At 38.0% G+C, this 22910-nt stretch overlaps 1 protein-coding gene and 1 long non-coding RNA gene across 2 annotated transcripts in view; one reads left to right on the forward strand and one right to left on the reverse strand.

Moving 5' to 3' along the window:
* Positions 1-22910, reverse strand: part of LOC148079696 (uncharacterized) — a 251374-nt gene that overhangs the window by 116823 nt on the left and 111641 nt on the right. The window lies entirely within an intron of this gene.
* Positions 18752-20028, forward strand: ppp1r3c2a (protein phosphatase 1 regulatory subunit 3C2, duplicate a). The gene is made up of 3 exons (XM_087792526.1): positions 18752-18828; positions 18913-18955; positions 19031-20028. The coding sequence occupies exons 2-3, from the start codon at positions 18942-18944 to the stop codon at positions 19956-19958; spliced, it is 942 nt and encodes a 313-aa protein (XP_087648652.1). The 5' UTR covers positions 18752-18828; positions 18913-18941; the 3' UTR covers positions 19959-20028.

Consider the following 22910-nt stretch of genomic DNA (forward strand, 5'->3'; position numbering starts at 1 on the left):
TGGTTTCTATTCTTTGTTAAAGTAAACAAACGGATTGACAAAATAAACAAATAATTATTTGATTTGTATGCGTTTAAAGAACGTACTTCACGTCACTTCAACGGTCCAAAAACGTAAAGAGGTTAATTGGGAAATTGTGGTTGACAGACTGGCGTCCTGTTCAGGGTGTCCCCTGCCTCTAACCTGAAGAGACCGGGATAGGCTCCAGACTCCCCCAAAGTAAATATAAATGAATAAATATATGATTCTATATATATTTTCAGAACAATATTTAGTTTATATATATAAAATATATACAGTATACTGTACCTATATATATATAACCTTTTTTTGTTTGTTTTTTGTTGCTTTTTTGGTATTCGAGTATATATTTAGTATATGTATTTTGTCATATATATATTTAGTTTTACTTAAATTTAGGGGACGAAAACTAGTGATGGTCTGATGAAGCTTCATGAAGCAGTGGCATGTTGTTTAGAGGTCAGTAGGTGGCGCCATCAGTTAAAATGAGTTGTTTGTACAAATTGTACAAACAATTGTACAGTTGTTCAAAACAAGGGAAAAAAGTGCAGAGACCGCCATCTAGTGGACTCTGACAATAATGACACTGCTTCATGAAGCTTTATGAGACCATCATTAACGAAAACATCACTTCTGACCCAGGATGGATATTCATTAAATCAATATATTTTGATCATCTCAAAATGTCAGTGGTCTCCCCCTTCATTTTTTAAAAATCTACCCCTCTTTGAAATAAGTTTTCAGACCTAAAGCAGGCGGGAAAAAAAAGCCACAGGGATGTTGTTTGAGTGAAACAAATTATTTTAGCCGACTTTCTTGAATTATTTGCAAGTCAGCTACTTCAAAGGTTTCATGAAAACATCTTGTTATCTCCTAACACGGACCAAACCTTCAGGTCAAAAACATTCCGTGGACTTTCGCCTTTGTATAGCCAACTGATTTCTGCTGAAAATAAACGAACAAATAAAGTAATTAAATTATTAAATGAACGACCAACAACACCCGCATTACTCCGGTGAATATCATTACGACTGTTTTCGTCAGAAGGATTGAAGTGATGAAGGAAGATACAATAACAAGGAGCGATTAAAAAAGAAAGTGGAGGAAATAGATCAAACAGCATCACAGGGAATGAGGCAGTAAGAGGGAATTTGAATACCACTCTGCCTGCCCCCGTAGATAATTCGCTCCCCATCTCTCTAACCAGAAGGCGACTTAAATCCAACTGTATCTCTTCAAGCCAAAGAACGCCTGACTCACACTGACATGGAGAAAAGTCAGATCTGATAGATTAGTTGAACAGATTGCATTAGTACTCGTGGCCAGATGCTTCGGTCTCTGCAGCATTGCTTGTGTTGGAAAACTGGGTCGATGCATGCATTTTTTTTGTCGTGCACCTTGAATCCTTAAATCACATTTTTCCCACCATGGGTAATCATATTAAGTGAGATTTGACCATCTGAACTTTTTTCTATCATCCTCCCTGGTCACACCTTTTACATTAAGTCGTCATCATGTCCTCGACCGACCTCTCTGCTTTCCTTTGATCCTTTGACACATCATCTGACAATTAAACAAATATTAGATGTTAATATGTGAGTTTAGACATCAGTGTGGTGAACTAAAAGTGACTTTCATTTATGCTGTCTAAAGTATATTCACACATCCATACATCAATATATCCATCCACCCATCTGTCCATCCATCCATCTCTCCATACATTCATCCATCCATCCATCTGTCCTTCCCCCCATCATTCATTTATCGATATATCATCCATCCTTTTATCAGTATATCAATAGTCTATCTAGCATCCATCCATATATCCATCGATCTATGTATTTAACATGCATCTATTACTCATCTATACATCCAATTATCCATCAAAATATCCATCCATCAATATATCCTTCCATCTATCCAACCGGAATGTTTACCCATCCATCCATCCATCCATCCATCTATCCATCCATCTATACATCCAAATACCCATCCATCCACCTATCCAACCCTTCCATTTATCCAACCAGGCTGTTTACCCATCCATCCATCATCTATCCATCCAAACATCCATCCATGCATCCGTCCATGCATCAGTCTATCTATCCATCCATAATGTATCTCCATCTATCCATCCATACTGTTTACCCATCCATCCATCCATCTATCCTTCCAAACATCCATCCATCCATCCATCTTTACATCCAAATACCCATCCATCCAGCTCTCCACCCCTACCATGTATCCAACCAGACTGTTTACCCATCCATCCATCTTCTATCCATCCAAACATCCATCCATGCATCCACCTATCCATCCATCCATCCATCCATCCATCCATCCATCCGTCCATGTATCCATCCATCCACCCATCCATTCGTCCATTCCTACTGTATCCCTATCCCTCCACCCATCTGTCCATCCATCCATCCATCTTCTACCACTTCTTATTCTAGTTTTTCTGTGAGTGTTTTTCTTCTCCACAATTCCTAATTTTCAAATGTGAGCTTGTCGAAACCTAATGCATCAGCAAATTTTAAATTAGACACTGCATTTGTCGACTGGATCCATTTCCATGGGCCACATAGTCTTTGGTGTGAGGCTGAGGCAAATATCCATTAATATAATTTTTGTTTTCTGTTTTCTTTGGCCTCTAGACATCATTTCTCTTGTTGGAACCAGTCAGTGCACCAGATAATTATTATTTATTCCATTATTTACAATAATATATTCTTCTAAAGAAGGACAGCTAATAAACAAAATAGCCTATGCATATTTTACTTACATTTAGCACGTGAATAGGCTTGATATCATGGTTGTGACGGGTGAACAACAGTTTCTTTCACACTATGATGAGTTGAGTACATTATCCAACGTTTCCCACACGGCAACACCATCGGTTTAATGACCTCCAACTGTCATGTATCCCTGGTTCTATGCAGGCAAAAATGATCTTTTCAGGGTGTTTGTGCTCCAGCATGGCGAGAACATGACAAATGTGACGCGGTTTAATGAAGCTTCATCTGCCCATCATAGGTTATTACTACATCATATTAGTGGACGACAAAATGTCAGGGTCAGGGTTTGTAAATATAATCACATTTTTAAAGTCAAACTAATACACAAACCAAGTCTTACATCTCAAATAATATATATTATTTATACGTTAATAAATATGAATTTCATTATTTTATTTTCACCAATATTTTTCTTTAATGAAATTATTATTAGAAATAAGTTTAGGGTAGTTGTTTACCAAAAAATATATTTTAAAACTTTTGGAAATGTTAAATATAGATATGGAGATGTCGACAGTTCTCTTGATAAAGTTTTGCACAGACAAGCCAGTAAACACTCCACTGCAGTAAAAAATCTGCCTGTCTGATTTAAACACACGTTTCCTCAGATCATGTTCTGACACCCCCCCCCCACCCCCCCCTGATCCTGATGCGTTTTTTTGAAGTGGCGTCAACGTTTGATGTGACTCCAGAAGTTAACATCCTTCATAACAGCAAGGTTTCTGTCACATGCTCCTCTGGGACCAACTGTTAAGGTGTGCTCCATATAGAGCTCTTCAGAGTTAATGCACTGTTTAATTAACACCATCGCATTCCATCAGCCCCGGAAATGAAGTGATGCAAGTCATTTCAATAATGTACAAATCCACCGCATCTCTATGAGCTTCTGCCATGCAATGCCGAAGGGATCGCGACGGGCATCGCTTGAAATAAAGCCAGGCTGATCCGTCTGCGCCAAGGTCAACAACCAACACTGGCAAAATGGGTCAAAGTGAGGAATATCAGTGGAGATTTTTAGCTCCTGTCCGTGCTTCACAGGTTAATAATCTATTATTTATGGGCAGTTGTTCCAGCCACATAGGCACTACTGTAAATAATATAGTTCTATTCCCGAACTCACCCTGAATGCAGCATATTGCAGCACCGGAATGTGTTAGAAAAAGGCACCTGAGTGGGAGGTTCCACGCTGGCCTGGCATGAGGTGTTCATGAAACTAAAGATCTCTAAAAATCACCAGCTATGAACCTGCGTTAAGCAAATGTTGAACAGAGTACAGCTTTGGTCTTTTGTCAGTTGTATCGCCACATCAATAATTCACGTAAAGAACCTGAAACTAAAGTCGAAATGACGACTGCCTGGATTTATGAGAAGAACTAACAGAAAAACCTTTGTGTGATCATTTGTAAGGTCTCTGGACTGGCAGAGATGTCACAGGAGTTACCGCTTGAAGCCATTATTCTTTTTCTTTTTCAGCCAGAGACTGGGGCTTACATCAGCCACTTCAAAGTCGTACATGTCAAAGAGGTGTGACTAAAACTCTTTGTCTTGAATATGCTCATATAGTCACTGAGGGAATAGGTTTGCTCTCCTGGTCTATTCACAGAAACAATCGGATAACAATGGAGGTGAAGTAGAAACTAAAAAGCTCTTATTTACTATCACAATGAGGATAATGATTCCTTTTTTTCAGTCAGTAGGGGGCGCCCTCGGTGTAGGGTTGAGTCGGTACATGGGTGACTAATGCCAGTCTGTCAAACTGAGCCTGAGAAACCTAGGTGTTGTATTTGACATGTCTCTAGTACAACACTGAAGAAAACTGACCAGAAACTATTTTCTTAATTACTTACAAACAATGGGATTTTTAATAATCAAGCTGTTAAAAGCAATAGATTATAGAGCACAGAGCGGGCTCTGATAATGACACTGTATCATGAAGCTTCATCAGACCATAACTCCAGATCCCTTTGGAAGTTTAGAATTATATTAGGTAAAATAGACTCTATGAATCCCTCTGGAGGGATCTCCTTTTCCAGTGCACAGCAAACGATGGTTTTATAAAAAGAAGAACAAAGGGTGAATAATAGAACAAAGGGCAAATAAGAACCAAGAAAAGGTGGAGTCATCTTTTGTTTTTATAAAATGAAGAAGTAAAAAAATCAAAGCATTCCATTTTCTTTTATTTGATTAATTGATTTTTGTTGGTGTATAATTTAACAATTTAACAGGATCTATAAACAGGAATCACAACTGTAATAACTAATAACAATCATCAGTATTAAACAACAAGAACTACATCAATTGTAAAGTGACAGGATTGAAATAAAATAAAATGTTTTTTAAAATTCTTTCTCAATCTGCATTGATGAGTTCAGGCTTTAATTAAAACAGAAAGTGCACACTCAGCGTTTGCCACACAATTGCTTTATCTCTTCCCAGGTTGCCTGAACACGGTCTGGAGTTGAAAAGGACCTTTGAGCAGAGAAATCTCTCACAACGATGGGAGCTCAAACTCATTTCACTAAAATCATGCAGTCAAAAGCATTTTTTTTTCTCTCTCTTTCTCCTCCTTGCTTTCTCTACTTTCCTCAGGGGACTATAAAGTTTTGCTCATCTGTTCACTCAGTAGATGAATCCCAGCCAATAACTGGATTTCAAAATGGCTTTTATCTTTAAGCAAAACGTTTTTTTTATGATACATGCTATATGTATGTTATAGAATCCATCTCCCTACTTGACGACCAGTAACACTAATGTAATTGTATTGTCAATTAAAAATGTTTTTCATGCAGTGAAGGTGAAATAGATGATCATTTTCAATCATTTTTCACACATCAACCTGTTCTCTGATCTCTAAGAAGACAGAATGTTCCTCAGCTCAGCCAGTATTTGACGATAATTAACTTTTAAAGATTTTTGGGAAAAACATACTGCAGAGTGAATTTTGGTTTGACTCAAGTGGGACTACTAATGACTACAGGATATTTCTTTTCGGCATAATTTCACAATTTGTTCACTTATATGTTCCCTCTCATTATGCAGTTTAGTAGCTCATTATCCTGGACAATAAACAATAAATCTACTTTAAAATAGTTTGGAACTCAGCCTCAGTGTTGAGCTGGTACTTAGTTGAGCTAGAAATCCAGCATAGGACTAATGAAGCTTCATGAAACAGTGTCATTGTTTTCAGATATCATTCTAGTAAAACCTCCCATCACTTTTAAACTTAGGGCGCCACCAATTGAGCCCTAAAAATAATGCTACTGCTTCATGAAGCTTCACCCGCTCATTACCTACTACTCGTAACTAATTCTGGTTATGGATGGAGTATGTCTTAGAAAATAATAAAGAGACAACATTATCTTTTAACCTTCAGAAACTGACTTATTGTCGTGTATTTCCACTTCATTCACTATAGAGTGAAGCTTAAAAGTAGTTATGCGCTGATGAAGCTTCATAAAGCAGTGTCATGTTGTTTAGAGGTCAATAAGTGGCGCCATCAGTTTTAAAAATAATGTGATGTTTTATTAGAACAGTTGTTCAAAACAAAGGAATATAGTGTAGAGACCGCCATCTGGTGGAGTCTGACAATAATGACACTCCTTCATGAAGCTTCATCAGACCGTCACTACAAAAAAGCAGCCTTTTGAGTGTTTTAAAATGAAATAATTACACACAAAAAACAAGAAAATGACAGAGAAAAAAAACAAAAACAAGCATTGAATTGAAGACTTAAGATCAGTGACTAAGGGAGGGGAAGAAGAGAGTGCCAGCAGGGGGAAACCAATGGAAAATATTGACAAATAGATATAGCTTTTTATTATAGCTCCTTAGGAGAAGTTTGGAAGGGATCGTATAGTGAATAGAGAACAGATGAAGAATGTTGAGGAGGAGAGGAAGACATCCGATGATGCTCATAGATGTTAAAGTTGAGGACACATGCTGCGACAGCCTACAAAAAAAACTTTTCACAATGTCTGAGCATACTTGTTTCATCTCTATAAGCACAACTGTATGCTTTACTGGAATAAAGGTTTAAGGGAAATGTGTTTTTTTGTATTTCTGTTTATAATATAAGTTTTTATATTCAACAGGAGTTGAATGTTGATAGTAAAAGCTATATTAAGTCTGTCAGCAAACTGTTGAGTGAAACCTACGCATTTTGCCAGCACAGTTACGTGAAAATTGATTTATTTTAATATATTTCATTTACCGAAAGTCATGTTATATACAAATTTTAGTTTTACTTTTTATACCAGTTGTGTGCAGGAGCAGCTACAAGAAACTATACAAGGGGTGTCACACCTTTACAAACAAACTAAGCAACAAAAGTCGTAAAATAACGTACTACTAATAAGGTAACTCATTGGAGTGGAGCTAGAAATACACTTGAAAAAAGGCCATTGTTTTAGGAGTTCACTAGGTGGCGCCCTCAGTTTAAAAATAATGTGAGGTTTCATTTGACTCGCTCTTTGGAACAATATATTATTGAGCATCTGTGGTGATACGTTATGAAATCAGACTGGGCATATGTACTCAAAGTGACAAGCACTCTACCACAGTATCAAAGTATTTTCTGATGGTTCTATATTATGTAGGATTTCTTTGAAGGTGACAGAGATTTGAATTAGACATTTTGGAAGAAAATAATCACAGAACTACTGCAGAGTGAACTTTGCATTTACTAAAAGTAAGATATCCAACAAAAAGTTGTCAATTATAAGTAAAAAAAAAATCTTAAGAATTTGAAAAGTATTACCACGATGAAATGTCATTTAAACTATAATTATTTTTTGTGTAAACAATATGTTGCTATTTCTGAAGACGCCTCTATTCTATTGTCACTTCTGAAGATTTTATTGATCTTTATTTCTTTCTTAGATGAAAACCTGATGGCATTTTGCAAACAAAAATAGTTGTGTACTCACTCTTCTGTCATTTCTTTTTTTTTTAACCCAAGGGCTATCAAACGTTTCTCAAACGGAAACAGGAAATCGCCCAATGCTCTACAGAATATCTGGGAGTCACTGCCTGTCTTTATGTAGTGTTCCACACAAAGCTTCTAAGTCCTTTTGTGAACTTGTTTTTTTTTGTGTGCAAGGTTTTCAGGAGCCTTTTATAAAGTTGAGTCAGATGACTGCGACAAACACATCTGCGGGCTTCAAGTCAGGTCTGGTTATGCTACCCATATTCAAGAGGGTGTCGTTTTGATTCTTCCTATGGATTATGTGGCCCCTTAATGACGCAGGCGCCCTGGGTGAAACACTACTGCCCTCAAGTGGAGCGCGGTGGAACTGCACATTAGTTCACCAGTAGAAAGCCATTGTGAATAGTTTGAAGAGTATTTATCTACGATGATTGAATATTTTCGAGTGAAGAAAATGTGTTTAATGTAGTCCATTTTTGCTTTTGAGTCCAGCTGTGATCGTTTTTTTGTTCAATCTTTCTAACTGTCTTGACATTCAGTTTTATTTAAAGGTTAAAAATAGGTGGAAGCGGTGATGTGTGCATCGCTCACATAGACTCACCTGACTGCTCCATTTACCAGACAGCTGCAGAAAATACGCCAAACAGCTGGTGAGCAAAGTACACATGGGTTCTGCAGATAAGAAATTAAATATATTTTAAGAATATTTTTAAGAATGCCTTTTACAGACTGACTACAGAAATAAAGTAGAACATATCCACAAAATGGAATAAAAAAAAGGGGGAATAAAAGTTGATGGGTTAGAAAATAGAATGGCGAATACTGGGAGGATCAAAATACAAACTAAATATGAATATAAAAACCTGTTTTGTCTTTGTGTGTGTGTATGAATGTGTGGGCAGAAAAATAAATGATGTACACACCAAAAAAGGAAAATTGTAACATGTAAATGAAAATGATAATGACATTATTGTATAAATGTAAATGATACATTTGTCTTATCCCCACATTTAGTAATGATGGGTGAAAAAACCTTTATGAAAATAAGGTTCAAATATAGGTCTCTTTAGTCAGCTGTAGAAATAAAGACACTACTTCATAGAGCCTCATTAGCCGATTTAAAAGGTACAAAAGGAGTTTGTTTTTCTTTTCATTATGAAACATTTATTATTTTCATTTAAATCATATTGACACCCTGATAGCAGCCAATTATTTCAATTGTTTAGTAACACATTTAAGTCCCGTGTGGAATGTTCAGTACTGTAAAAACAGAGTACAATCATTGGATTTATTTGTCAGTAAAACTCCATTTGGTGTCTGAATAATTTATTACAGCAAGAGGTGGACTTCTTACAACCTTCTGAAAAACATCTAAACAACCGATAGTGACAATTCTGTGTGAAGTTCTGTGAAACCCATAAGGGACAAAGCATCAGAAAATTAATGGATGATGAATGAATAATACTATAATATTTGTGCAGTCAGCAATATCACTTTTGTATCTTTTTGATTTTTCACTCTTTAAAAAAAATGTACTTTTTAATCTCTGAAAAAAATATATCGTAACAACCAAACAAAGATTTGGACGCTGCATCAGAGAAAAACTATATGGAAATAAAGTTAAACCTTCAAGCCTCTGTAGGTGGCGCCCTCTACTTAATGTAACACAGATGCAACACTAATAGACTCAGGGACTCATTCATTAGACTTTTTAATTCTTAATTTTGGGGCAGGAGCAGAGAAAGAAGATGTTATATGTTAATCTTTGTATCCTTTTTCCTTTGTGTTATATTCTCTGATCTATATTATTTTTATTTGCACTGTGTCATCCTTTGAACTTTGTTCTTTATATTTGTACTGGGTGACATCTAGTGGTCTCTCAAATAATGGCAATACTTTGAGAGGCTTCTTGCATTTTTTTTAAGATTAAAAAATAATTTTAGTTTTTCTTTTGGATAGTTGTCTATCTTTCTAAAACATTTGATTCTGTTATTATTAGATAAATGCTTCCACAATGACGGAGTGAAGCTTGGATCAAGAGAGATGTAAGAGAGCATTCCAGTCCTCGTGCTGAGGAGCATGAGGAAATATTGTGAATTTGACACTTGCTCTCAGCTTGACTATCTATCAGGCTCGCGGTACACCGCCTACGGAGCAGACATTTTTGCAATCTTTTCCCAACATCAACCGCAAGCCCGAACACAACTTGAGGTCAGAAATACATCAAAATGTCAGAGGAAGACTTTTAACACCTTGTCAAGTCACAAAAAAACAGTTTAAATTGTCCTTTATCAGCTGAACAAGCAATATCATTTGAAGCATCTGTCAAGCTGCTTTGTATTTAGTTATTTGATGAGACAACAAAGTAAAAATGGTTGAATTCGATTATAATGTATACTATATTACTCTGTCATGACATTGCAAATAATTCTTGATTATTTTGAATTAAATCTCCTGGAAGTTCGGGATTGATTTAAAGGCTTTTGGTTAAACTTTCAGAAGTATATATATATTAAGAAAAAAGCTAATAAATTGTGGTGGTGTTATAGATTACCATCTGTAGGTAATAATCATTATCTATATAGCAGAACAACACTTTCATGTTCTTGCATGCTTTGTTTTGTTCGAGTAAGTGAGTGAAAACTACTGTCACCCACTGTCCTATTAAAGTCATTACAAACAACAATGTAAGTAAATTAAATTTGTAGAGTGCTTTTCCAGTTCAGGGTCACAAAGCGCTTAAACAATCAAAACAAAACTCAATAAAATATATACTTAAGATCAAGATAACACAGAGAACAACACAGGAGTCTCAGAAAATCAAGGAAAAGCCTGCATAAATAAAAATGACTTGCGATGTTTCTTAGTCAGCCTGGAAGGATTTTTCTCCTCTGGTCCTGAACCAGGAACCATCAGTAGATTCTGATCCACACACCTCAAAGGTGTACACAGGTGTAAAGAGGAGCCTGGCCATGAATAGCCCTGAAAGTAAGAACCAGAATTTTAAAATTCATCCTGAAAGAAACTGGCAGCCAGTGAAGAGATTTAAGGATCAGGGAAATGGGAGTTCTTCTACTAGAACAATGTGGTTGTGGTTAAAGTGCATGAGGTCTTGATATAACTTATTCCTTGACTCAGTCTTGGTCGTGACACTCCATGGCACTAATATTCAACTGAGGCTGGATACATTTTAGACTGACCCACCCATAAATAATGTTTTTATCAGGCTGAACTTTGCGTCACTTTGTGACACTTTGCCCTTTAACATCCATTTTCAGCAAAGGCTGTGTTTTATGATGAGGTGCCTTAGATAATGCAACACGTTCGTCTTGATGCGACATAAACTAAACACAGTGTCAGTCTGGGACTTAAAACAGGACTCAGGTGCAGAGGAGGACAGTAAGGCAGGCTTTATTCGTCTCAAAAAAACAACTGAAAATCACTCCAAGGGAGAAAAACTCAAAGGCTACAAACATTAAACAAACTGCTCTCAGGCTGGAGGAAAACCTGACTTAACAGAAAAACTAAGAAAAACAAAAACTCCTGAAAAAAACCGACGCGCTATGGTGAAATATGTGATCTTAACAAAAATGTAAATCACTCCTGAGGAGGAAAACTAACGGCTAAGGAATTGTCAAAAGAAAAACACTTTTTGCGAGGAACAAACAGGCTTACGTGATCGAGCAATGCTGTGGCTTTGACATGAATGCAAGCTGCGGTGAATCATCAAGTTGAAACACTCTGGCGCAAGACATAGGGAACAGGTGGAAGCAATAGGTCATCAGGGATGACAGACAGGTGAGGGAGGGGCAAGTGACCTCACCACGATGTGACACTCGGAAGACTGAAGATACACCGGAGTGATGTGAAAGCTACACAAGTGATAATTTAATTAAATTAACAACAATAAACAGTACAACAAAGCATTCCTTTATCTCAAAAATAAATCCAATGAAACAAAAAGGAAAACAAGGAAGTAAGTTCCACACTCCACTAATGAGGAAACAAAGACAAAGTCAAATAAAACACTAACTGAAAAAAGGAAAATAAAATAGAAATCATATAGGAGTACAAAGGTCAAAGGAACTAGGGAGTTGCAGCAAACAGGAACAGCAAAGAGGGTGTGACCGCAAATGACCTGACGATGGTGTGCAGAAAAACCAGCATTTTAATAGGGCTCGGTTGATTGTATGATCGCCGTGTGTCTCTGCCAAACCCTGTAAGAATGCACCTGTGACCACATCAGATGAGGCAACAGGCAAAGCAGGAAGTAGGAAAGAGATTGTGTCCATCAAAGAAAAACCCATCAGACAGATCACGTAGAAATGTTGTTTCTTGAAAACATAATGTTATTTGAGTATTATTTATTAATAGTTTAACTCTAGATATGACTATAGGGCTTTTGTTTTTGATTTGTGTTCTTTTACATAAGATTATAATAACAAAATGAAGCTAATATTAAATACAAGAAAATAAAAGTTAATTAATTTTGACCATTTAGCATAATTTTATTGGATTTGTTTCTGTAACTTCAGGCGTTTCACTGCTTTTTCTTGAGGGACCATCCCTCACAACAGTCAATGTATAAAATATGGCGCCTGGGGAAACGTAACTGCCCGGCACTGACTTTTTATAATATTGTATTTCCGATAGACATGCTATCTATTTCACTGCAGTAATCTCCCTGAATAGCTCTTTCTGCATCTAAAAGTGGGACATTTTAAACCAGAACACGTGAACAACTTGATACCGAATCCTTCGCTGAGACTGTTTCTCTCTATGCAGGAAGAACAAAGAGACGAAAATAGCAGGTGTTCAACACCTTTGCCACACAGACATCTCAAGATGAGAATTTCAAAGCCATTTCCCTTTCAGCTTGTTTTATGACTCTTACATCCCGGAACCGCCTCCACCTGCCAGGGGGCAACCCTCCCCTGCTCTTCATGGCTGTTTCCGCTGCACAGTGATGACGGAGGTCCAGTGGGGCACAAACCCCCCGGTGGGTGGTAATGGGGGATCGCACTCAGCAATTTGCTTTTCTAACCGGGTAAGCTCACACCAGCTCCTTCATCGCTTCATTTAGGAGTGAAGCCTAATAGCTGCTGGCAGAAAGTCTTTGAAGATGTGATTATCTTTATGCATTTTTCACGAAGGTTTTGCTTTGAACCTTCGAGTAAATAATAATATATACTGTATATTTAAAATATATACTTCTTTTTCCAAATGACTTACACATTGACCGAGACAATGCGGATTTCTAAATGGCTTTTAGCTGTTTTATTACATTACATTTTAGGAGTCTTCTGAGATTTAAAATTTTTGTTTCCCTTTACGAATTCACCTACAAAGATGATGTGATGATGAAGCTGCGTCGCTCACAGTAAGGTGGCTATTTGTGGCCCTTAAACTGGTTTATATGCGGCCCCTGTCTTTGTTATAATCTATTTTATTTGACCAGAGAATATAAAATATTAAATCATAATTTAATTACTATATATTCCCATTGTTTTTAGAGGTCAGACGGTGGCGCCATCAGTTTGAACATGATGTGGTTTTTTGCTGTTACAAAAAAAAGGAAATGGTGCAGAGACCGCCCTCTAGTTGACTCTGAAAATAATGACACTGCTTCACGAAGCTTCATTTCTAGAACTACTACTCATTTCTAAACACTGAAAATGTTTTTTCTTCTCTTTATGGTCGAAGACTAAAGAGCTTTTATTTGGAAGTTTTGAACGAGATCACTGTCACTTTACATTTGGCCACTGCTTGTTTTCACTGCATCGAATCATCCAATTAAAGTTGGTGATATTCAAAGTATAGATGAAGCTTCATGGTGCCCTAAGTTTAAAAAATGCTCGTAATAAAATAGCTGTTCAAAGTAATGAATTGTAAAGCAGAGAGTGCCATCTTGTGGACTCTAAAAATAATGACCCTGTTTCAAGAAGCTTCACCAACGTATCACTTACTCAATGCTTGTCAGACCAAACCTAGAAAGACTTAAATATATTTGCCTAACTTGTAAAAAATGTCTTCATTTTAGTATTACATGGCGTCATAGTTTTCGTCTAACAGCTACACAATGTTGTGTAATCTAATCTTTTAATTCCTCTGGGTGGCATTCTTTATGCAACAGAAACAATGCTGGTTCATTACCCAGCAGAAACACCCAGGAGCTATTATGACAACCATCACACCCGTACATATGCGAATACATGTCGAAGCTTGTAGGAACTATTAATGTACTTGATTACACACAATTGTTACATAAGAGTGGCCGAAAAAGACGGACCAGTAATGACAATAATATGAGAACTGGGCCTGCAGGTTTCTGACTATGCAGTGGTTGCTTGTGAAAAAGTATGTTGTCTCACCGAATCTTGATTACACTGAGGATATTTTTGCAACATTTTTCAAGTTCTGAGCTCTTTTCCTCACTTGCTCCTGAGCCAATGCTTCTTTAAACATCCTTCAAAGAATTTTAATGGAGGCCTAATTTAATGAAATTACTCTCTGTGAGGCTCTGAAGCTCCCTGATGTGTAAGCACCAGCTGATCTCGACAGAAAATGCATCTTCCAATGCTAATGGCGATGAATAGTATCGAGAGTTAAATGATTTATACAGTGGATCTGTTGTGTTTGGGATATTTTAAACACTTTCCCAGACAAAAAAAAAATTGCACCCAGCCATTGACACATTAACTTGTTTGATGCAGACAGAGACACACACACCTTTACCTTCAGACGCAAGAGACTATGATTCATGAGCGACTCTGGGTGAGTCTAGGTGAGCTCATTTGTGAAACATTTGCCACCTGTGGAAGCCAGTCTGATTGGTTTTAGTCTCACTGGCAAAAAACATGACCATACATAGAATGTTACTTCGGTGTGAGATTTGGGTATGAGGTCTCGAGCTCGGAAAAGTTTAATATAAGATAAATAAATAAGTGTGGGTCATGAGCTCTAAAACAAATGCATAAATACATTTAAAAATAGCAAAGCTGTTATTAAAGTGTTATTATTAAACACAATTGTTACATTAGAGTAGCCGAGAAAGACGGACTAGTAATGAAAATAATATGAAAACAGGGCCTGCAGGTTTGCTAGAAATCAAACAATGGCTCAGTGAAAACACTTTGCAGCTAAATGTGGACAAAACTGAAACTCTGGTGATTGCTCCTGATGATTAGGTTCCAGGGTTGAGTCAGTACTTGGGTGACTTAGGTCAGTCTGTCAAACTGAGCCTGAGAAACCTGGGTGTTGTTTTTGATAAATAAATGTCTCTAGTACAACATTGCAGAAAACTGAGCAGAAACTGTTTCCTTCAACTGAGAAAAATCTCTAAATTTAGGAAAATGTTCTCACAACATGAACTGGAGCTTGTAATCCATGCGTTTGTTTCTTCTCGCCTGGACTATTGCGACAGTTTGTTTTCATGTCTTAACAAGAAGGAGTTGTCTCGCCTGCAGTTGATTCAGAACTCTGCAGCGAGAATTCTAACCCGCTCAAGTAGAAGAACTCACATTTCTCCGATCCTTAAAACTCTTCACTGGCTTCCAGTTTCTTTCAGGATCAACTTTAAAATTCTGGTTCTTACTTTCAGAGCTATTCATGGTCAGGCTCCTCCTTACATCACTGATCTGATCCAGCCTTACACCCCAGCTCGGGCTCTGAGGTCTGTGGATCAGAATCTACTGATGGTTCCTCGCTCACGGTTCAGGACCAGAGGAGAGAAATCCAGGCGATTGCTCCTAAGCTTTGGAACGATCTTCCTCTCTCTCTCTGTTTGATGGAGTCTACTCTACAACTCTTTCAAGAAACATCTTAAGACGTTTTTATTCGTGCAGGCTTTTCCTTGATTTTCTGGGACTCCTGTGTTGTTCTCAATGTTATCTTGACCTTTAAAGTATATACTCTATTGAATTTTGTTTTGATTGTTTAAGCGCTTTGTGACCGTGGTCTGGAAAAGTGCTATATGAATACAAATTACTTACTTACTTATTATTGTAAATATTTGATTCTGGTTTCAATGTAATTTTGTGTATAAATACAACGTTTTTTATCATTGTTTTTCATGAATATAGACACTCTCTGGAACGTACAATGCATAAGTAAGACCTTCAATAAATCAACAATATTTAAAAAATGTTTTACCAAATATTAAATCATAAGTTTTCTACTGTTTATTTGCGTTATATGGCAAAAGATACCCTAAGCAGCCTGTAAGACAAACCACTCACAAATACCTACCAACTTGTGAATTTACCTCTGTACAGTTTTTGGACTGCGGGAGGAAACCAGAGTGCTACGTGTAAGGCTGCAAGCCTGCAACCTTCTTCCTGTGAAATGGTACTGCTAACACAAAATATAAATCTTTCATACTGTGTTAATCAATGAAAATACATTTTATTTGATAATATATATATATAGCTATATATATATATAGCTATATATATAGCTATATATAGATATAGATAGATATCTATATCTATATATATTGCCTTTTAAATTAAAAAGGTAATTTCGGAATTGAAAGAAAAATAAACTTGTTTAGTTTAGTTTAGTCAAAAAAATATAATATAAAAATGAAAAAGGCTCGATTATATAAACTGACCAAATTTCACAAAATCTTAACCCTCATGATATTTAATTGAATGTATCCTGTATGCTTTTCTAAGTGGATGAATCATGATATAATGCAAGTATATTATTTGGGTGTTTTTTTTGCCCAAAAGAAGAGTTACATTTTGTTTGTTTTAGATTAAAGCTTCAGTCCCCAAGTGTAGTTTAACATAATCTGTGAAAAATGAATATAGATTATATATAAATAAATTCCCAAAACTTTTTTATAAGTTTATGTTGTAGCTCAAACGTCAACATAATTTAAAAAAGAAAAGATATTTGAGACTTCTAATCAAGATAAGGTTGGACGGAGTCATTTGTTGCTCATTTGGTGAAGTCATATTTTTCTTCCTGCTTTACCTTATCAGGTTGTACCTGGCTCACTCAATTTTATTTCACGTGAATCCATTGCTTACTTCCTGCATGTGCTCCAGCAAGTTGCCAGAGAAAAACAAAAGGCCTTTGCAAACTTCAAACATGTGAGCGAGAACCCAAGAAGCCAATTTGGCAGAGTTGTCGCCACGCGTTTGTAAACAGCACGTGTACTGGCACCGCCGACAGTTAGGCACACGAGATATTCTCTAACGCTCGAAGCTATTCACAACTGACTTGTGATGCTGTCTTTTCTTTCCACACTATAACTTAAAAACACACAGATTCATCTCATTTAATTCATATTATTTCATTAGTTTATTCTTTAATGTCACCACAAAAAATACTCCAAGACTGTTAAAAAGTTTTCGGATTAGTTTCAGATTTTAGTTTCTCTAAAGAAACTGACTTCAGTGACAAATGTTTGAACACCCTCTCCCTTTCATATACCTCCAGACATTCCACCTGGATTACAAAATGCATATAAAATGTATCGTGACACAATCTGAAGCCCCGTAAAATATGTTCCAGCTCACGGCTGACAAATGCTGCAATAAACCGAGCGACTGATATAATGTCTGATATCCCGGGTATGTCAGAGACCTTACTCACTGAGTGACCTAATTTTCATGGTTACCGAGGATTAGCCAATCGTGTTTTTGAATCCTGAGACCGTAAAAGGATGTCCTAGGACTTGGATGTATGTCACCCAGATGAGTCGGAACCTGTTTCCCACTCACCAGACGTGCAAATGTTCTCTCTGTGAAGAGAGTGGAGGCAACTCCCAAGCCTGTCCTCGCACGAACCGGACTACAAAATAGCTGGGCTCAGCCGTCGTGATAAATGTGAATAATCCCTTTAATCCGATTATATCATCCGTCTTTTGTTTTGGGATTTGTTATCATATTTTTCGTGTGTTTCATAGTTGATGGAAGGGTTTAGATGACATAAGGTTAAATACCAGACGTTTAAAATATGGGACAGATTTCCAGACAGAGTGACAGATTGTGAATGAGGTTACGTGGGTCAGATGAAGAAGTGCAGGTGTCTCAAACCAATTTGCGAGCCGGCCCGAGCGAAGGTCTCCATCTTTTTACAATGTTATAGCTTTGATTATAAAGTTAGCCTGATACATAATTCCTATTTTTTAAAGTACACTACACTAAATTTGGATCAATGGTGTGCAGAAAAAGACATACGATATAACCCTTACTAAGCGCCCCAGTATTGATATGGACTAACATCAAGTTGACCCCCCAGCCAGTGTATCCAGAGGACCCCTGTTGTAGGGATTTAAATTCTAGGGTTGGATTTAGAAGTAATATCGCTGTTTAAAGGTCATTTGCCTGGATACCTAAAGCTATTCTTTGTTGTTGTTTTAGCTTTAAAAGTAAATAGCATATAATAAAAGTATTATTGTTGTGTTAGTTTTTTTCAATTCAAAAGTAAGTATCACCAGCTTGCAAAAAGTCAAATTATATTATAGTTTGTGAACATTTGAAGCAGATCTCTAGAAGTAAAATAAGTATTTTTCTTGGGGTCTGGGCCACAGGCTAAGAGGCCTTAACATGTCAATTGTGGAGGACATTTTATAGACCATCTTTTAAGCTGTTTTATGAAGTTATTTATCAAAATTTGATCTATAGATGGTTGTGTATTCTTTTGATGAACTTTTTGTAGCATTACAAAAAATAAATGGATATTTACAAATAATAAACACAGACCAAAACTGGGCCATTTTGTATATTTTAAGTATTACTTTTCTCAAAAAACTATTCCATCTTAAGTAGAAAAAATCTGTTATCAAAAAAAAAAAAAAAGTGTTTTTCTTGATTTACAGCATCATCAATTCAGTCCAAAACAACCATTTGCTCTAAAACCTGGCTCAGTCTGAAACCGTTCACACGTGCACTCCTTCGATGGGCAGGACTTGGGGAGTGAACTTCCCACATTATTGGCTCGACTCCTGCAATGAGTGACTTATAAGTACAGCCTTCTTTTCTAAACTCACTCAGACATTATCTCCAGTATCAGCAGAGAGACGGCACTGAAACCTCATCCTTGCGGAAAGAGGTGCAAAGAGCTTCTGAAAGTGTGAGTATTTAAGCAACTTTTATTATCAGACCTGATCCATTGAAGTTTTGTTCTGACTGTGTCTTTCTTCTTGTTCGCCTTTAGGTGTTACTGAGATTAAAGAATCTGTAAAGATGAGCTGTACAAGGTAATTTCATGACTTACTATCAAAGTTTGATACAATATTGTTGAGTAAACTCACAAATCTATCTTTTATTTCCAGAGTCCTTCAAGCTCTGAGCAGCTGCCCCCCGTCTGCGGCGGCCACTGTTGACTTCGCCATGAGCCTGAGCCGCCGGCGACCGGTTCCCCGCTTGACCTCCAGAGCTCCCCCGAAAGCGTCAGTGCGCCATTATCAGCCGATGGACCGCCTTCTGAGCACAGGCGCTCAGAGTCACCACCAACGCCCTTCCTCGCCCAGGAGCTGTTTCCGTCGCGACAACACCGGTCTGAACAAGAAGCGGGTGGTTTTCGCCGACACCAGAGGTCTGGCTCTCACTGCGGTTCGCCTCTTCATCCCGGACACTCACGGCCCCGTGTCCACACTTCTCCAGCAGCCGTCAATGTTCCGACTCCCACGCACGACCGAGGTGGCGAGCACTCAGCGGAAATACAAGCTGCGACTGGGTTTTTCTGAGCCGGCGGCGGACATTAGCAGCTTCCTGGCTCGCCTGAGAGAAACCAACGTGCAGTTGGAGAGCTGCAGCCTCTCCGAGCACCTGCTGAGCGGCCGAGTCCGGGTGTCCCACACGAGCCCCGAGAAGATCGTCAACCTCCAGGTGACATTTGACTCCTGGAGGAGCCATCACGACATACCGTGCGCGTTCCTGTATCACGAGCGATGCGGCGCAACCGGGTCGGATGTTTTCACGTTCGACGTGAGCCTGCCCCAGGACGTGGATCCCGGCGAGAAGATTGAGTTTCGCGTGTCCTACAAGCCGGGACCTGACGCGCCCATAGTCCACTGGGACGACAACAGAGGCCAAAACTACGGCGTGCACGTGGACAGTATTGCACCAAGCGACTATCAATTTTCAATGCTTGCAAAGCAGACTCCGTCGTGGCAACCCCACGTTTCCGCCGACATGCTGTATCTTCCTCGTTTTTCGAGTAGACTTGAAGGACTTTATGCTGCCAAATACACCATCTGAGCCACCTGATTGGGTCTTCAAATAGTTTAATATATTGTTTATGTGTAAATAAATATTTTTCTTCACTTCATCGGTCTCATGAAGAGTTGTTTCAGTTCAAAGATGTGAATAATCTGTGAAATTAAATAGGTATTTATGAGATTTTAATGTACTGCGTCCCTGCTAAAACAGAACCATCCATCTGTGGAAGACTCATCAATACAGCCACGTTCTCATTTAAAAAATGCTGCCTCTGCTGATGATAGGAAACAAATCATCCTTCATGTGGCAATAACAATGCTGCAGAAAAATGAAGCAAGTATTCTTATAGGTTAAGAGTTACAAGCATGACTAATAGTCCACAAATGATGCAATTCTGCTTGATGACACTTTAACTAGTTGTATAATAATGAAGAAAAGAGTCATAAAAGTATGACCAATATGTAAAAGAATGCTACAACCAATGTCTTTACGTTATTTGTAGATGGAGGCCAGAGTCCTGTGTTGACATTAAACTTATGGTGAGAACCCTTCAGTGAGAATGAAAATAATAAAAATATAGAAAATATTATTTAAAAACTGCGGTAATATGAGGCTAAACTTAAAAGTTAAATAATTAACCTACCGGTACTATAGTGAATTGTTAATATGAGAAGATGAGAAGATAAATAGATTGAAAGACAACGGCAACATTTATTTAAATAAATAAACGTTTGGACGGACAGACAGAACTGTAAACTCATAGACTGACAGACAGCCAGAAAGGTAGATAAAAAGGATGGGCAGAGAGATAATGAATGGACAGACAGACAGATTAATAAGCTGACAGATAGATAAACAGACAGAGGAACAACTGGAAAGACTGATAAACGGACCGTGGGACAGATAGATGAAGGATGGAGAGACTGATAAAGAGACAAACCAACAGAGAGACAGACAGAAAAAGAAACAGACGGAAGACCACACAGAGAGATAGATAAATGGATGGAAGGACAAATGAACAAATGAATGGACGGACAGGTCATCAAAAAAATATGGACAGAGAGAGACAGACAGATAGATAAACATACAGATTACGAAAACAGACAGACCGATAAACAGATGGATGACAGACAGAAAGATTCATGGATTTGACAGGCAGATAAACAGGTAAATGGACACACAGACAGATAACCGGACGAATGGACAGACCGATGATGACACGGATGACCAGACAGATAGATCGATGAATGCAAGGATGGACAGATTAACAGATGGATGGTCAGACACACAGATCAATAGATGGACAGACAGATGGATAATTGAACCGATGGACAGTGAGACAGACAGATAAATAAAAAACGAATGGACAGACAGAAAGCTAATTTTAAGTGAGACAGATTGATAGAAATACATTTAAAAAGTGATACTAAATTCACCAATATTGTTTGTAAAGCTCTTATAATTCAATAATGATAAAAATTAAAAGTAAATTCTATATCTCTTCAAAGCATTAGGTCAATAGATGTTTGACCCAGTTCGACTTTGAACAAAGTCTCACACCTAGTGAACATCTGGTTTGTTTTTTTCAAAAGCAGCGACATGTTGCTAAAAGAAACAAGGGAGGGTGAGAGTGTTGGGAACATCGTGACCCGGAACAAAGCCATCAACATCTCATTCGCTTTGGAAAAACAGGAGGTCGTCATGGCAGCAGCGTCACAACTGCATTCTTCTCAGGCTTGTGTTCACATGCCAGGGTGTGGTCGTGAGAAGATCGTGTGTGCGGCGCTTTTGTTACTGTTGTTATAGTTGGACCGGTAACTCGCTTTTCATCTTCTGTCAAGACGGTTTCTACCTTTGCTGCACGTCTCTGTCAGACGTCCAAGTGCAGTAACGTCATTGAGAAAGTACAGGATGTTTTTACCGAACGTGCGGTGAGCGCACATGTTTGTGTACGTGTTTGCTACCGACTCGAAACGTGACATGCTTGTTCTAACGTGTTTAACGAATTATATGTGTCGTTGTTGTTTTTGTAATTTTTTAATTATTATTCCTATCGTCTCCATCATCATTATTATTGTTGTTTACACCATGAATAATCCGAATAGTCCTTCTTTTATTTCCTTTCTTCTCAGTTTTTTTGGGGTCGTTCATCATCCCCGTGCCCCCCGGAGTGATCACATCTGGCTGCCATCCAGCCGCTGGTCACCAGATGCTGGTGCTCTCGCCTGAACAACAGCCCACAGACGGATTTGTTTCGCAGCTGCAGTGACGCGCGGATATGAGTGACATGACGGCAAATCCACACTAAACTGTTGTGATGTTCTAACGCTTTCCTCTAACGACGAGAAATCCCCCGGAAGCGGAAGACGTGCCCCCCATTTTTTTAATCATGAATTAATTAACTATCTATATGTACAGTGGGTATGGAAAGTAATCAAACCCCTTTTGATTTTTCACTCTTTGTTTCATGATTCATTCAAGTTCATTTTTTTACTCATCAATGTACACTCCACCATCTTGACAGAAAAAAACTGAAATGTTTGAAAATGTAATAAAGAATATCACATGGTCATAAGTATTAAGACCCCTTACTCAGTTTTGAGTAGAAGCATCTTTTTGAGCTGGTACAGCTACGAGTCTTCTTGGGAATACGTTTTTCCAAACCTGTATTTGGGGGTTTTCTGCCATTCTTTCTTGCAGAACCTGTCCAGTTCTGTTAGGTTCGATGCTGAACGTTGATGAACAGCCATTTTCAGATCTCTCCAGAGATGCTGGATTGGGTTTAGGTCAAGGCTCCTGAGCACTCTGGAAAAGGTTTTCTTCCAGGATATCTCTGGCCTCATTCATCTTTCCTTCAATTGCAACCAGTCGTCCTCGTCCCTGCAGCTGAAAAACACCCCCATAGCATGATGTTGCCACCACCATGCTTCACTGCTGGGATAGTATTGAGCAGGTGATGAGCAGTGCTTGGTTTTTCTCCACACATACCTC

The sequence above is a fragment of the Callionymus lyra genome, chromosome 5 (assembly GCF_982586985.1).
Source record: "Callionymus lyra chromosome 5, fCalLyr1.hap1.1, whole genome shotgun sequence".
NCBI lineage: Eukaryota > Metazoa > Chordata > Actinopteri > Syngnathiformes > Callionymidae > Callionymus > Callionymus lyra.